Below are 15,825 nucleotides of genomic sequence, written 5' to 3'. Positions count from 1 at the left end.
CACACCCATAGGATGATAAACAACTGATGCTCCCTATGAATGTCACAAAAGACTGAGGCTTATAAGGAGCACAGAAAATAATTTTTTTAATGGAAATGTATACTAATCCTTATATTCTCATTCAAAATACTAACCCAAAGAAGTTAGGAAGACTACTGTGCTTAGGAGATGTGAAAATCTTAAGACTGTGGACAGCCCAAATTTTCCTACATCAACACCACACCACATCTTGATATGACGTATCACCATTACCTTCTGGGGCTTCGAGGGTCTTCTTATTCTGCTCACACCACCCAATGGGGTAGAGGTCAGCCTTCCTGATGTCACACCAGAAGTCTGCTCTGCGATCCTCCCCATAGCCGTCATAGCGGAGGAGCAGCAGCTGCTCGCAGGTGGTAATGATGGTGGCAACCCAGTAGGTTTCAGGATCAGCTTTCACAGCCACCTCCAGTTTCATCCCAGGAGCAAATCCATTTTGCAAACGTGTGTCCACCTGAACATGGAAATGTTATTAACCACCAGAAAAACATCTCAAATGAGTGCTTCTTTGGTCAACATTCTTTAAGACATACCATTCTGAAGCACTAAATGCAATAAAATCTTCTCAGGGGAAATCTGAGAAATTTCAATTCTAACTTACAGGAGTAATCCAAACAAAACAGGGACTAGCAATGATTCTCTGTTCCATCGACCCTGAAGGAGCTTTAAGAGAACTCAATATTCCATGAAAGCTGTCTATCATGATTATAGAATATGCTTTCTATTAAATATACAGACCACTGAATGTTCACCATTTTAACAACCTTCAACACATTAAGATTTCAAGAGTGACTTCTCAATCATTCAAAATAAAATTTATGAAGCTAGAAAAAGTAAAGGATAAACAGAAGTTATATCGATAATAAATATGTATAATATGTACCATACAGAGGGAGCCATATTTCCCAGTTACCCTAAAACAGTCTGTGTTTATACCTGTTATCCTTGAATAATTCTAATAATGCCTCCTATCTCTCTCAAAAGTGCACTAATTTAAATGACAAATTATATAGTCACAAACATTGCAGTCTGCAATTCTGGAAATCCTGTACGTATATACTAAATAATGAGAGCCAAGTTTCTCACTGTGGGATAAAGAAGTGCACAAACCAAAATGCATAAATTCAAGCTAATCACAAGAAAAACCAAAGCCCAACTAAGAAACCTAAAACATTTAGGCTGGTGAAAAAGTAATTGTGTTTTTGGACCGTGAATTTTAAATCATTATAACTAGGTTCAAATATACCTTTATTAATCAAAACAGGAATCATGGTAATCAACACATTTTTGCCAATGAGAAATAAGTTTGCTTATGCCTGTAGCATAAAAATCCATGCTTTGGGATTCAACAAACTCTTAGAAAGCATTTTCTGCCTCCTGCTGGTTGTGGAAGCATTTTCCCTGCAAAAAGTTGCCAAGATGTTTCAAGAAGTGGTAGTCAGTTGGCAAGAGGTCAGGTGAATATGGCAGATGAGGCAAAATCTTTATAGTCCAATATGTTCAATTTTTGAAGTGTTGGTTGTGTGACGTGTGGTCAGGTGTTGTGGAGGAGAACTGGGCCCATTCTGTTGACCGATACCAGTTGCAAGCATTGCAGTTTTCAGTGCAGTTCGGTTCAGCTGCTCAGTCATGTCCGACTCTTGTGAGTTTTCAGTGCATCTCATCGACTGGCTAAGCATACTTCTCAGATGTAATGGTTCTGCCAGGATTCAGAAAGCTGTAATGATCAGACAGGCAGCCAAACAGTGACCATCACCTTTCTTGGATGTAAGGTTGGCTTTGGGAAGTGCTTTGGAGCTTCTTCTCAGTCCAGTCACTGAGTGAGTGGGTCATCACCGGTTGTCATATAAAATCCATTTTTCATCGCACGTCACAATCCAATCAAGAAGTGGTTCATTGTTGCATTGAATAAAAGAAGATGACACTTCAAAGTGACGGTATTTTGATTTGTGGTCATCTCATGAGGTAACCACTTATCAAGCTTTTTCACCTTTCCAATTTGCTTCAAATGCCAAACGAATATAGAATGGTCAATGTTGAAGTCTTCAGCAACTTCTCGTGTAGTTTTAAGAGGATGAGCTTTGATGATCCTTTCAATTGGTCATTGTCAACTTCCGATGGCCAGTCACTAAGGAGCACAGTGGCTTAAAGCTCCTCATCTTTAAGGCTCTCACCTCCTTTGCAAAACTTCTTGAGCCACTACTGAAGTACACATTCGTTAACAGTTTCTGGGCCAAATGCGTTGATGTTGTGAGTTGTCTCCGCTGCTTTATGACCCATTTTGAACTTGAATAGGAAAATTGCTCAAATCTGCCTTTCATCTAACATCATTTCCCTAGTTTAAAATAAATACAAAATAAACAGCAAGCAATAAGTCACTAGCAAAAAGATATAAAGTAAGAAATGTGTATTAAAATGATGTATAACATAACCACATTTATAAAAGAATGTATTCTGATATCAAACAGCGAAGTTCAACAATGCAAGACCACGATTATTTTTGTACCAACCTAATAACTGGTATATGATTTGCACTTCAAAAGTATCCACACCATGAAAGACAGAATGAGGAACTGTTATGCATTGGAGGAGACCATGGAAACACAACAACTAAGTACAATGTGGCCATCATAACCACTGGGAAGTGAGGGGGCTTCTGAAAAGGAGAGGCCAGACAGGGAAAGCATGCATCCTGTGTAAAACTTCCTTTTTATTCTAATCACTAACCTGCTCCTGAAAGGTAATCACTATCCTAAATTTTAACACTACAGTCTAACACTGCCTGTGTTTCAGCAATATGTGGGCAAAATTATGCAGTATGAATGCTTCTCTTGCCCAACACTGCTTATGTGATTTGTTTGTGCTGTTGCACATAACAGTACTTGATCTCTTTTCACTCTTGTATAGTGTTCCATTATACACATTTGCCATAATTTATCCATTCTAATTCTTCTAGGAGAAGACACTCTGGATAGTTCACAGTTTTGGAAGACTACTAATAACACTGTCATGACTATAAGAATAGATCTGTGTGTCACTTGCATACCTACATGAGTTCTTAAAATAAAAAGATATGGCCAAGCTGTTTCCCAAAGTGGCTGCACCAATGTACTCTCCCAATAGTGTACAAGAAATCTTCTTGCTCCAACATTCTAACAAATATTACTGTATTTTCAACCTTTTTCATTTTAACCATCTTGAAGCATGTATTATCTCGTGGTGATTTTAATTTGTATTATTATTAATAGAGTTGAGAATGTTTATATTTTACTAGCCACTTAGATTTCTTCTTCTGAGGAATGCCTAAATTTTTTGCCAACTTTTTAGTCAACATTCCAGGTATCAGTTTGCTAATTACTTGTATTACAAATATCATTTTCTTGATGGTGTTGTCTAATAAACAGAAGTTATTAATTGCAATATACTCTGATCCATCAATATTTTTCCTTTAAAAGGTTAATTAATTTTCTGTATTTTTAAACAAATTCTTCCTATCCCTAGAGGTCATAAGATATATCAATACTACTATATTATTTTCTAGAAGCCTTTCATATGGAGAACTAATATCCACCCTGAGTTAATCTCTATCTGTGGTATTAGGTTGAGGCCAGGTTTTACTTATTTGAATCAGCTTGTCAATTTCTACCTAAATTTTTTTGGTGTTTCATTTGAGTTGCAGTAAATCTACAGATCTGTTTGGGAAAAACTGACATCTTAACAATAATGAGTCTTCCATTATATGAACAAGGCATATTCCTTCATTTTAACTTATTTCAATAAAGATTTGTGTCTCTTTGCAAATATCTTACATTTATTTGATGTTTTTTATGTTATTGTAAACCACATCTTTCAGTTTCCATTTTTGTCTGTTACTAGGATATAGAAATATAATAGTTTTTTATATCTATCTTGTATTTAAAAATCTTGCAAAAATTACTCATTAATTCTAATAATATAGTTGTACATTATTTTATTCATCTGTAAATAATGATTATTTTCTCCTTCCTTCTCAATTTTTAAACATTAAAATTGTTTTTCTTACCTTACTGTATTGGTTAGATCCTCCAATACAATTATCAAATAGGGATCATGCTAACCAGCATAATTTTTGTCTTATTCCATAATAAAAAGAAATATGGATCATATTACTATTAATAATTTTCTGTAGATTTTGTATATATACACATCATCAAATTAAGGAAATTCTCATCTATAGATTGCTAAGATCATAAGCGGATATGGAATTTTATCAATAATTTTCTTTATATATTGAGATAATAGTAAAAATTTTCTCCTTTACTCTACTACTATGGTGAATTATGCTCGTTTATTTTCAAATGTTAAGCCATCCTGCATTCCTGAAAAAAATCGACTTGTTATTAATGTATTATCCTTTTTAAATATAGCTACATTCAGTTTGGTATTACTTTGTATGAAGCTATTTTTGCATCAGTCATTATAAGTGACACATCTCTGTAATTTTCTCTTCTTGAATTATTAGGTTTGGTATCAAGGTTGTGCTGATCTCTAAACAAACCAGTACCCTACAATTAACATAGGATCGAATGACCAGACAGAAAGGAACAGAAGACTTAAACAAGATTATAAATCAACGAGACCTAACAGACATAAAGAGACTACTCAGCAACAAGAGAATACACATTCCTCTCAAATGAACATGGAACATTCTCCAGGATTGACCATAATGTTAGAAGAAAAATTAAAAAATCATACAAAGTACCTTTTCTGATCTCAATGGAATAAAACTTGAACTCAGTAACACAAGGAAAACTAAAAAATTCACAAATATGTGGACATTAAACACACTGTTGACCAATAGATCAAAGAAGAAATCACAAAGGAAATTAGAAAATTCTTTGCGACAAGTTACAACAAAAATTGGGCTTCCCTGGTGGCTAAAGAATCTGCCTGAAATACGGGAGAGAAGAAAGCAGCATCGTGAAATACATCCAAAATGTTCTGTTCTTCTTAACAAGACTAATCCTCAAGAAAAACTATTTTACTAGGTCCTAACCAACTACAGTGAACAGAACCTTACTGATCTAGGGTAAGGAAAATACCCAACTCCAGCCCCCTCTGGCCTCCAAAATAGGGGAAAGAATATGCACAACTCAGGATCACTAAAACACTGAGACCAAATCACAGGACTGGAGAATGCTTTTGCTCCCCTCATACCTTACCACCACATCAAGAGGGCTCCTGTACAAAAGGTGAGGCAAAATAAATGACAGCAAAGTACCTTTTAGCCTCTCACACCTATAGCTAAAACGAACAGTAAAATCAGCCTAACTTTTATCTGGATAAACAGAAAACAATGAAAACTCATTTTTTTTTTTAACTCAGTATATTATTAACATATCCAGCTTTCAACAAAAACTTACAGAGCTACTGAAAAACAAAAGACACATTTTGAAGAGACAGAGTAGATATTAGAACCAAGCTCAGATATGGCAGAGATGTATCATACCAGCAATTTAAAACTGATTCATACAATAAGGACTCCAAAGGAAAAAAGATCAAATGAAAAAAGATTTTCATTTTTTTAAATGAAAAAGGATCAGGCAGTCAAGCAATATAGTCACCACTTACATGTTTAAAAGACCCATAGGGAACTGCTGTGGACCCTGTCTCTTCCAGATAGTCTTCCCAGCTTAACTCCACTTCTTCCACTCCAGATCCAGCATCTGGAATTAAAACAACACAACACAAAACAGGTAAGATCCAATGAAAGAAAACGCAATATATAAAAATATAAACTTAGTAAACCTAACTTACAACTTACTTCACAAGTTAATTTACTTTACACCCAAGATTACTAAGTGTTCTTTTTAAATAGCAGTTTCCCTTAACGCACTGGTCGGGGCTCCCCTGGGGGTTCAAATGGTAAAGAATCTGCCTGCAATGTTGGAGACCAGGGTTTGATCCCCGGGTTGGGAAGATCCCCTGGGGAAGGGAACGGTTACCCACTCCGGTATTCTTGTCTGGAGAACTCCATAGACAGAGGAGCCAGGTGGACTACAGTCCATGGGATCCTAAAGAGTTGGACATGACTGAGCAACTAACACTTTCACTTCCACTTAATGCACTGATTATCAATGAATCTCAACATCATAGAATGTGACATGCTATCTCCTGCTGGGACCCATTTGGGATTCACCTAAATGGATCATATAAAGCTGGCGAGAGTATAACTATTATAATCACTTTGGACCGTAATCTGGTATCTAACTGCCAAGTATTTGAGATCCTTAATAGGCATTTCAAACTTAAATTTTCAATCTCTTCTTCCTTAGTGTCCTCAAATTGAGTAAAAGATACCACTGGCTGATATTTTGGCTCAATCCAAAAACTGTGGAGTTATTCTTACTTTTTTTCTCTTTCTCTCACATTTTACATTCAATCATCAGAAAATTCTGTAGGTACAATCTTTAAAAATACCCCAAATCTAATCACTTTCCACCATCTCTACTGCTCTAAGTGCAAGGTCTAACAACAATATCTTTCACCTTTTAATCACACAATAAAACCTAAAATCTCTGGGAGACTGCAAAAGCCGTATATGATCTGACTCCTAGCTCCTGACCTTGCCATAGCATCCCCAACCAGCCTCTTGCTTGCTCACTGCACTCGAGGAACATTGAGGTTTGTTCATTTTTTTACTTTCTAACCATGTTCTCTTCTCACAGCCTCTGTTAGTTATCTCAGCTTAGGCTCATTCCCCTGTGTCATTCACAGCTTTACTTCATTCAATCTCTACTCAAACACCTCTTCAGAAAGACCTTCCATCAACCAGAAAGGCCTTCCATCAGTGCACATCTAAAGTAGAAGCCCCCAGCCTCTGCTTTCATTATCTTCAAAGCATTCATTCCTACCTCAAAGTATACCTCATGTCTTTTTATCTTCCCCACTCGACAACAAACTCTATGAAGACAGGAACGTTGTTTTGGAAAATCCTCTATTTCTGTCATAGCAGAGACTCAACACATTTTTGTTGAGTGAGCAAAGATTCAAACACTTCATTGTAATCCAATAACCCCAATTCACATAAGCTGCTTAAAAGCAGGGTTTTATTCACTGACATATCCCCACTGTCTAAGACGATGCCTAACACTACCAGGTTTGCAATAAACAGTTGCTGAATGAGTATACCCTTGGGGAGTCTATGCTTCACACAAATACAAGGAGGCAAGCAAATACAGGGATGATCACCACGGCACTGTTTCTAACAGCAACAGACAGAAGCAATCAGTAGGAGAATAGATAAATTATGGCAATCCTACAATGGAGCACTACTATATAGCAGCTGAAATGAATGAACGGATTGACATATAAATCTCAAAAAGAAAAAAAAATCATATCAAGTAAAAAAAAAAAGTGCAGAATAAAAAGTACAAGATATAATTTAAGCCTCAAAACAAAACTCTGCAAAATAATGTTTATAAATACACGCATTTCAATAACCTTTGGGGATGTAGGGAAGCAAAGGTTAGAAGAAAAGTAAAAGAGACTTAAACTGTATTATGTTTTATTAATTTAAAAAAATGGAACACATGAAAACGTGTTCAACATCATTCAGTTCAGTCGCTCAGTAGTGTCTGACTCTTTGCGACCCCATGAACCACAGCACGCCAGGCTTCCCTGTCCATCACCAACTCCCAGAGTCCACCCAAACCCATGTCCACTGAGTCAGTGATGCCATCCGACCATCTCATCCTCTGTCGTCCCCTTCTCCTCCTGCCCTCAATCTTTCCCAGCATCAGGGTCTTTTCAAATGAGCCAGCTCTTCACATCAGGTGGCTAAAGTATTGGAGTTTCAGCTTCAACATCACTCCTACCAATGAACACCCAGGACTGATCTTCAACATCACTAGGGAAAGGCAAATCAAAACCACAAAGAGGCATCATCTCATACTCATTAGGATGGCTATTATCAAAAAGCAGAAAATAAGTGTTGTCAAGGAAATGAGAAATTGGAATCTTTGTGCATTGCTGGTCTTGGAATATAAAATGGTATAGTCAGTGTGGAAAATTTTTTGGTGGTTCCTCAAAACATTTTAAATATAATTACCATATGATCCAGCAATTTCACTTCTGGGTATATATCCAAAAGAATTGATAACAGGGACTCAAACAGGTATCTGTACATGAATGTTTAGAGTAGCAATATTCACAACAGCCAAAAGGTGGAAGTAACCGACCCAAGTACCCATCAACAAATGAATGGATAAACAAAATGTGGTATATGCATACAATGGAATATTATTCAGTCACAAAAAGAAAGGAAATTCTGATACAGGCTACAAAATGTAGATGAACTATGAGAACATTACACTAAATAAGTCAAGCCCAAAAGATCAAATATTATATGTTTCCACTTACTTGAAGTAGAGTAGTCAAATTCATAGAGATAGAAAGAAGAATGGGAGTTTCCAAGGACTGGTGGGGAGAGGGGAAGGTGCAGTTAGTGTTTAATGGGTACAGAGTTCCAAAACAGGAAGATAAAAAAGTTTTGGAGATGGTGGTGTTAATGGCTGCACAACAACGTGAATGAACAGTACACCTAAACATGGTTAAAATGGTAAATTTTATGTTATGGATAATATACCACAATTTAAAAAAATGAAAACAAATTTGGACAAAGTTTATTTATTATTTACTAATTTTTAATTCTGTATGGTAGGTACAGAAGTATTCCTTATGTTTTCCATTTGTTTCTACATATTTGAAATTTTTCACTAGAAATAAAACAAATCAATAAAGACTTTATTGGGGGCATCCCGGAAGCATGAGTCAATAGAAAGCCAACTTCCATCACTAGAACATAACAAGGCTAGACAATTCGTATTCATGGTCCTTGGCAAGAACCCTAGCACCTCAAGCAGCATGCTAGTTAAAAAATAAACAAATAAACAACAGGAGCAATAAAAGCAATGCATTAAAGGATTAAAATCTCCCATACATCAAAAAAACTACCTAAAAACTTAGAAAAAACAAAACTAATTAACGATCTGACAAAAAATGAGCAAAATAAATGAAAAGGGAATTTATTTTTTTTAATTGCAAATAGTCCTTAAACATATGGAAAGATGTGCAAATTTACTCATTTTTAAAAGAATGCAAATGAAAACTATACTGAGATATCAGATTGGAAAAAATTCTAAGTTTGACAACATACTCCATGGTAAGACAAATAATTAGGCAGGTAAAGTATAATGATACAACCCTGGTGAAAGGGGTTGTATTTTTGTTGGCAACAGCTAACAAAATTATATATGTATTTACCTTCTGATCCAGCAATTCCACTTCTAGGAATCTATCCCAAAGATATGCTGGCAAAAATACAAAAAGACATATGTACAAGGCTATTCATTGTAGTACTATATATGTAATACCAAGACTGGAAGTAATCCAAATGTCCATCGGTAAGGAACTGGGTGAATAAAATACAGTATATACATCCAGCATTGCTGCTGCTGCTGCTGCCAAGTCACTCCAGTCGTGTCCGACTCTGCCACCCCACAGACAGCAGCCCACCAGGCTCCTCTGTCCCTGGGATTCTCCAGGCAAGAATGCTGGAGTGGGTTGCCATTTCCTTCTCCAACATCCAGCATTACACAGCAGTAAAAAGGAATGAGAACGATTTCCACATACTGATGTGGAATAACCTCAGTACATATTAAGTGAAACAGCAAAACAGAGCAGTTTTTATTGTAGCTCTAATTTTTGCATAAGGTAAAAGAGATATGAATATATATGTAAATGCTCACATATATCTTTTTACATTTTAAAACATGAACAACAGGATAAAATGTAATAAAACTTCTTTATATATGGAGAAGAATAAAAAGCATGAATTCTATCAGCCTGAAAGTGGGAAAGTTGTTATAAATATAATTTTGATTTTATAATTATGTATATTCTTTACATGATTTAGAAACATATTTAAATTAAAAATTCTAAAAACTGAAAATGAACTTAAACAAACATGCCTAATGGTTGGTGGAAAAGCCACAAATAAAACAGAATCCCTTTAAGTCATTATTAAAATACAAAATTCTGACTGCAAACCTGAGTAGAATATATTTAAAAACAAAACAATGAAGAAATCCTTTTTTTTTTTTACAATAAAGAAATCTTAAACCACACACTACTACTCTATTGATATCTGGAATGTTGGCATTCTTGTTGTGAGAAAATTATATGAATATTATATAAATAAATAAGTTTAAATAAGGATAAAACAATTTAAACAAGGATAAAAACAAATAAGTGATGATACTAAAGATTATAAAACAACACATTTTCAAAAGAAAAGAGACAAAGAAAAAGATATAAAATAAAAAAAGAAAATCCCTGTAATTTTATAAAATTATAAATATCTGATTAAGCCATCTCATTTTCTTTTCTCTTCAAAAGATGTGTATTTTGGAACTTTGCTGGCAGTCCAATGCTTGAGACTCCACCCTTCCAATGCAGGGGGCTCGGGTTCAATCCCTAGTCACAGAACTAGGATCCCCCACACTGCACATCAAACAAACAAACAAAATGATGTGTATTTTCCAGCTATGTTTAGGGATGAGACCTAGAAGAAATGGCAAGCTGCTATCAATGAGCACCCCAGCATCTAGGCTGTAGACTATAAATATCATATCCACTTAAAAAAAAAAAAAAAAAGCTTCTCAGAGAAATGTCAGATTGCAAAAAGTTGGGGCAGGAAATGTACAGGAGGAACCTCAGAATCTTACTATGCCAGAAAGCAAGGACTAAAACTATCAGAGATATAATGACATCTCATCCAAAGAACACAGGAACCAATCTGAAACAACTCTCACTGCTCGAGAATGGAACAATTTGATCATCAAATGAATGATGACAGCAACGGACTCAGATTCCCACGTAATATATATTATACATGCGATGTACATGCTGTATGAGTTAACAACAACATCTAAAACAAAAGAGAACAAGTCAACTTCCTAAATAGCAAAGTGAATACCTTACTCTTTCAGAAAAGCAGCAAAAATACTGGCTAAACGATGAAAGTTGACTACTTCAAAGTTCTGAAATTAACTAAAGGCAAAAAAAAAAACAAACTGAAAAGCATCTATTCAAGACAAGTTACTGAACCTCTGTCAGAAGAGTGGGACTGTGGCACTTTAAGTTGGTCCTATTCCCATCTTTCATTCCTCCTCAGCTAAAAAAAGAAATTTTAGAACTGAAAATATAATAAACAAAAAACAAAACAAACCCCTCCATAGATAAGCTCTATAAGCAGAATGAGGAGAACAAAGAATTACTAAAATTAAAGAGCAATAGAAAACACCCAATTTAAACAACAAAGAGAAAAAAATGAAAAGAGCCTCACAAAACTGTGCAACAATAACAAAGATTTAACAAAAGTGTCTTCAGGGTCCCAAAAGAAGAGAAAGAACAGGGCAGTAAAAGTCCCAGAAGAAATAATAGCTGAAAACATTTCAAATTTGTCAAAAAAGCCTACAGTTTTAAGAAGCTGAGAAAACTCCAAACAAGATAAACCCAAGGAAATCTGTACACAGACACACAGAGTCAAACTACTGAAAATGAAAGACAAAAAATCTTGAAAGCAGCAAGAGAACAATACCCCTTCTAAGGGACGTGACCAGAGACAGGGAAACTAATAATGTTATCACCAATAGACCTACCCTAGAAAAATGGCTAAAGGAAATTCTATAAACAGAAGTGAAATGATAGTAGAAGGAATCTTGGAAAATCAGGAATGAATAAAGAACAAAAAATAAAAATAGTGGAAAACATTATTATGAAACATTTTTCCTTCTTCAATTTCTAAATTATATTTGACAGCTGAAGCAAAAAAAAAAAATTTTTTTTTTTTGGCCATACCACAAGGCATGTAGGATCTTAGTTCCCTGACCAGGGATAGAACATGCAACATCCTGCATTGGAAGTGCAGTCTTAACCACTGGACAGCCAGGAAAGTTCCCCCAAATTTTAACAATATCTGATGTGGTTCTCAAAATATGTAGAGAAATATTTAAGACAAGATTTTTTATTATAAATAAAAGTAGGTAAAGAGATATAAGAAGCAGGTAAAATTTCTACACTTCACTCTAACAAAATGATAACATCAGCAGAGTGGGATATGTTAGGTATACATAATACCTAGAGCAACCACTAAAAAATCTACACAAAGAGATACACTCGAGAACAGTATATAGGGCTTCCTTGATGATCAACTGGTTAAGAATCTACCTGCCAACTCAGGGGATATAGGTTCGATCCCTGCTCCAGGAAGATCCCACATGCCATGGGGCAACTAAGCCTGTGCGCCGCAACTACTGACCCAGCGCTTTAGAGCCCGCAAGCCGCGATCTCTGAAGCCTGTGTGCCTAGAGGCTGTGCTATGCAACGAGAGAAGCCACCCCAGCGACAAGCCAGTGCACTGCGACGAGAGGCTAGGCCCTGCTCTCCGCAACCAGAGAAAGCCTGCACAGCAACAAAGACTCAAGCAAACAAAATCTTTAAAAAAAAAAAAAAAAAAAGAACACTGTAGAGACAAATCAAAACAAAATTCTAAAAACATTTTCAAGTATCCCACAGGAAGATAGGAAACGGAACAAAAAATAGAGAAAACAAAAACCAACAGATGTTAAAAAAAAAAAAAAAAAGGCACACATGAGCCTTAACATAAGTGTAAATGGTCTAAACACACCAATTACAAGACTGAAAAAAAATTTTTTAATGACTATATGGTTTTCTAAGAAAGTTACTTCAAATATAATGATTCACAGAGGTTGAAAGTGAAAGAATGAAAAGGATATACCATGGAAATGTTAATAAAAAAAGAGTATGAATAGGTAAAATCTATAGAGACAGAAAGTAGACATGATCTCCAGAGGCTAGATTAAGCAAGAAATAACTGCCAATGGTTTCTTCTGAGGAGTGATGAAAATGTTCTGGAATTAGGTAGTAGTGCTTGTGAATACACTAAAATCCATTGAATTGTGTATTTTCAAATGGTAAATTTTATAGCATGTGAATTGTATCTCAAAAAAAGTACTTCAAAAAAGTTGTTAATTAAAAAGCAAACGAACAATATGACTGATAAATGAGCCAAAACTACGATGACATGGTACTGAAGAGGATATAGGGATGGCAAGTAAGAACCTGTTCAACATCACTAGCCATTAGGGGAATGCAAAGTAAGACCAAGATGATCTGTTAATTTATCAGCACGACTTAAATAAAAATAGTGACAATACCAAATGGCTGCGAGGATGTGAAGAAATCAGATCTCATACATTGCTGGAAAGAATGTATATAGTATAGCCACTCTGGAAAGTAGCTGTGCTCCTGGGCATTTATCCCAGAAAAATGAAATCTTATGTATATGAGTATTCATAGCAGCTTTATTCATAAAAGCCAAAAGCTGGAAGCAACCAAAATGTACTGCAACAGATGAATGGGTAACCAAACGGCAGTATATCCACAGAATACTACCAAGCAATAAAAGAGAACAGATTCCTAATATATTCAAGAATCTGGATGGATATCTCAGGGGCATTACTTTGAGTGAAAAAAAGCCCATCTCAGAAACTCACATACTGTGGTTCTACTTATGTAACATTCTGGAAATGACAAAATTATAGATATGAAGAAATGATTAATGGTTACCTGGGGTTAGGGAATGCTGGGGAAGAGGAGTCGGTTTAATTGTGAAGGGGCAGTACAAAGGAGCTCTGTGTGGCAATACAATAGTTCTGTATCTTGACTGAAGTGACAGTTACAGGAATTTACACAAATCATAGAGAAATACATACATTTGATACATGTATCAATTTCCAGCTTTTATATTGCACTATACTTAAATGAGATGTAACTTACAGTAGAAGCTGGGTGATGGGTACATGAAGACTGTCAGAATCTTTGCAAGCTCCTATGAATTAATAATTACTTCAAAACAAATTAACTTTTTTTTTAACGAAGTCTGCTCATAACAGTTATTTACTTTTTCAGCAAACAGGCTGAGCACCCCTAGTGCCAAGGACAAAGAAAGATAACTCATATCTTCAAAGAGTTTCCCATTTAGTGGTAGAAAGATAAGCCTGACAATGTAACATAGGTGAGTAATGGAATTCTGCACTCCGAAAAACAGATTCCGCTCAGCAAAACCAATACCTGCATCAGTCTGCTGCTCCCCGTTCATTTCCACAGCACATGGGTAATCTCCTCCCCACACAGAGGACAGGCCTTATGGTTATGCTACAATCTGAAGATTACTTGCAATTCTCAAGCATCTGTTCAATGGGCATCGAAGGGTCCAAGTGAAAGTGCTGAAAAATCAAAAAGAACAAACACATTAACAGGCTGCAGTCCCGTGTTTACTCATTCATAAGACATAACACTCTGGTGGGTTGAAACGGCAAATGAAAACACACTGGCAGCATAGATGTAATCAGACAAAAATTGACACCGTTTCTAGTTTTGAAGACGTGTGTGTGTGTGTTGACACAGAGAGAGCAAGCTATTAAGATCTTGATATCTAAAAATCACAACAAATAAACATATATATTTGAATCACTATCCCTTCAACTTAGATTATAATACTGAGCAGGCCTATCCACGAAAACTCCAATTCTTAAGAAGTTCTGGGGAGTGGAGGAGGAGTTTAGCTTTGAAAGTTCTGTATTAGTGAGTAAGATTCAGGATACAATGTATTATTTTATCTAGTTTCCCATCTCATTTACCTAGAATATTATGCAGAACCAAAAAGTATGAACTATATTTGTCTAAATTAGAAAGCACAATTCTTCCAAAATGAGCTCTGAATTCATTTATTCTTAAAAAAAAAATTTTATTGGGATATAACTCACATGCCAAAATGTTCCATTTTAAGTGTACAATTCAATAATCTTTAGTAAATTTACAGAGTTGTGTAACCATCACTATAATCCAATTTTAGAATATTTCTATCCCCCTGGAAAAGAACTTCCCTCCCACCTGCAGTTCTTCCCCATTCCATCCCCAGCCTCAGGCAACCACTAATCAACTTTCCGTCTCTAGAGATTTTGTCACTTCTGGACATGTCACAGGAATGGAATCATACAGTATGTGGTTTCCTGTATCTCGCTTCTTTCAGTCAGCATGTTTTTGAGGCCCATCCATGCTGCACATGGATGAATCTATTTATTCCTGCTTTACTTACATGCAAAACAATCTCAGATACTGTCTTACGTATGCCTAATAAAGCAGAGAGAGGAAAGAAGCTGCTGCCGAAGGCACAATGTGAACAGACCACAAGGACAACAACGCAGAAACCCGTTAAGGGTGGGACAGGAACTCAACAGCCACAGCTGCCTGGGTTACCTACAAGAGCAAATACCTCTGAACCTGTCAACAAGATTCTGAATCTGTATTCAATCCCCAGTAATGGATTCTCATAAAAACCTTTTAAACAGATTCTAGCTCCAGCTCCACCCACGACAAATATGCTATCTTATACAAACTACATTATGTCCATTTTTAAAATCTGTAAAATGAGCATAACATCCTTTTCAGCTTTTAAAACTAAAATTTCTTACTGAGCATAGAGAAAATCTTAATAACTGTTAATACTATGGATATCCCATCCGAGGTAACTGCCAGTTATCCAAAGTCCTTTCATACAACTTAAGCACTGAAACTCACACTTTCACAGATAGGAACAACTGAGTACAAACTTGGTAGTGACATTTAAAGCCTCTGAGCAAGCTTTCTTCTCTCAGCTTC

General features: G+C 35.8%; 1 protein-coding gene across 5 annotated transcripts in view; it reads right to left on the bottom strand.

Moving 5' to 3' along the window:
• The window catches only part of SFMBT1 (Scm like with four mbt domains 1), a 116,131-nt gene that overhangs the window by 34,015 nt on the left and 66,291 nt on the right, over positions 1 to 15,825 (bottom strand). For all 5 annotated transcript variants that reach the window (XM_043885897.1, XM_043885895.1, XM_043885892.1 and 2 more), the window contains 3 exons: positions 14,236 to 14,390; positions 5,650 to 5,744; positions 253 to 493 (listed from right to left, as the gene is read on the bottom strand). In XM_043885897.1, coding sequence (XP_043741832.1) covers positions 253 to 493; positions 5,650 to 5,744; positions 14,236 to 14,263 — 364 coding nt within the window. In that variant the 5' untranslated portion in view covers positions 14,264 to 14,390. The remainder of the gene's footprint in view (positions 1 to 252; positions 494 to 5,649; positions 5,745 to 14,235; positions 14,391 to 15,825) is intronic.

The sequence above is a fragment of the Cervus elaphus genome, chromosome 24 (assembly GCF_910594005.1).
Source record: "Cervus elaphus chromosome 24, mCerEla1.1, whole genome shotgun sequence".
NCBI classification, from domain to species: Eukaryota; Metazoa; Chordata; class Mammalia; order Artiodactyla; family Cervidae; genus Cervus; species Cervus elaphus.
Note: the sequence above shows the minus strand (reverse complement) of the source record. Positions and strands in the feature narration are given on the sequence as shown.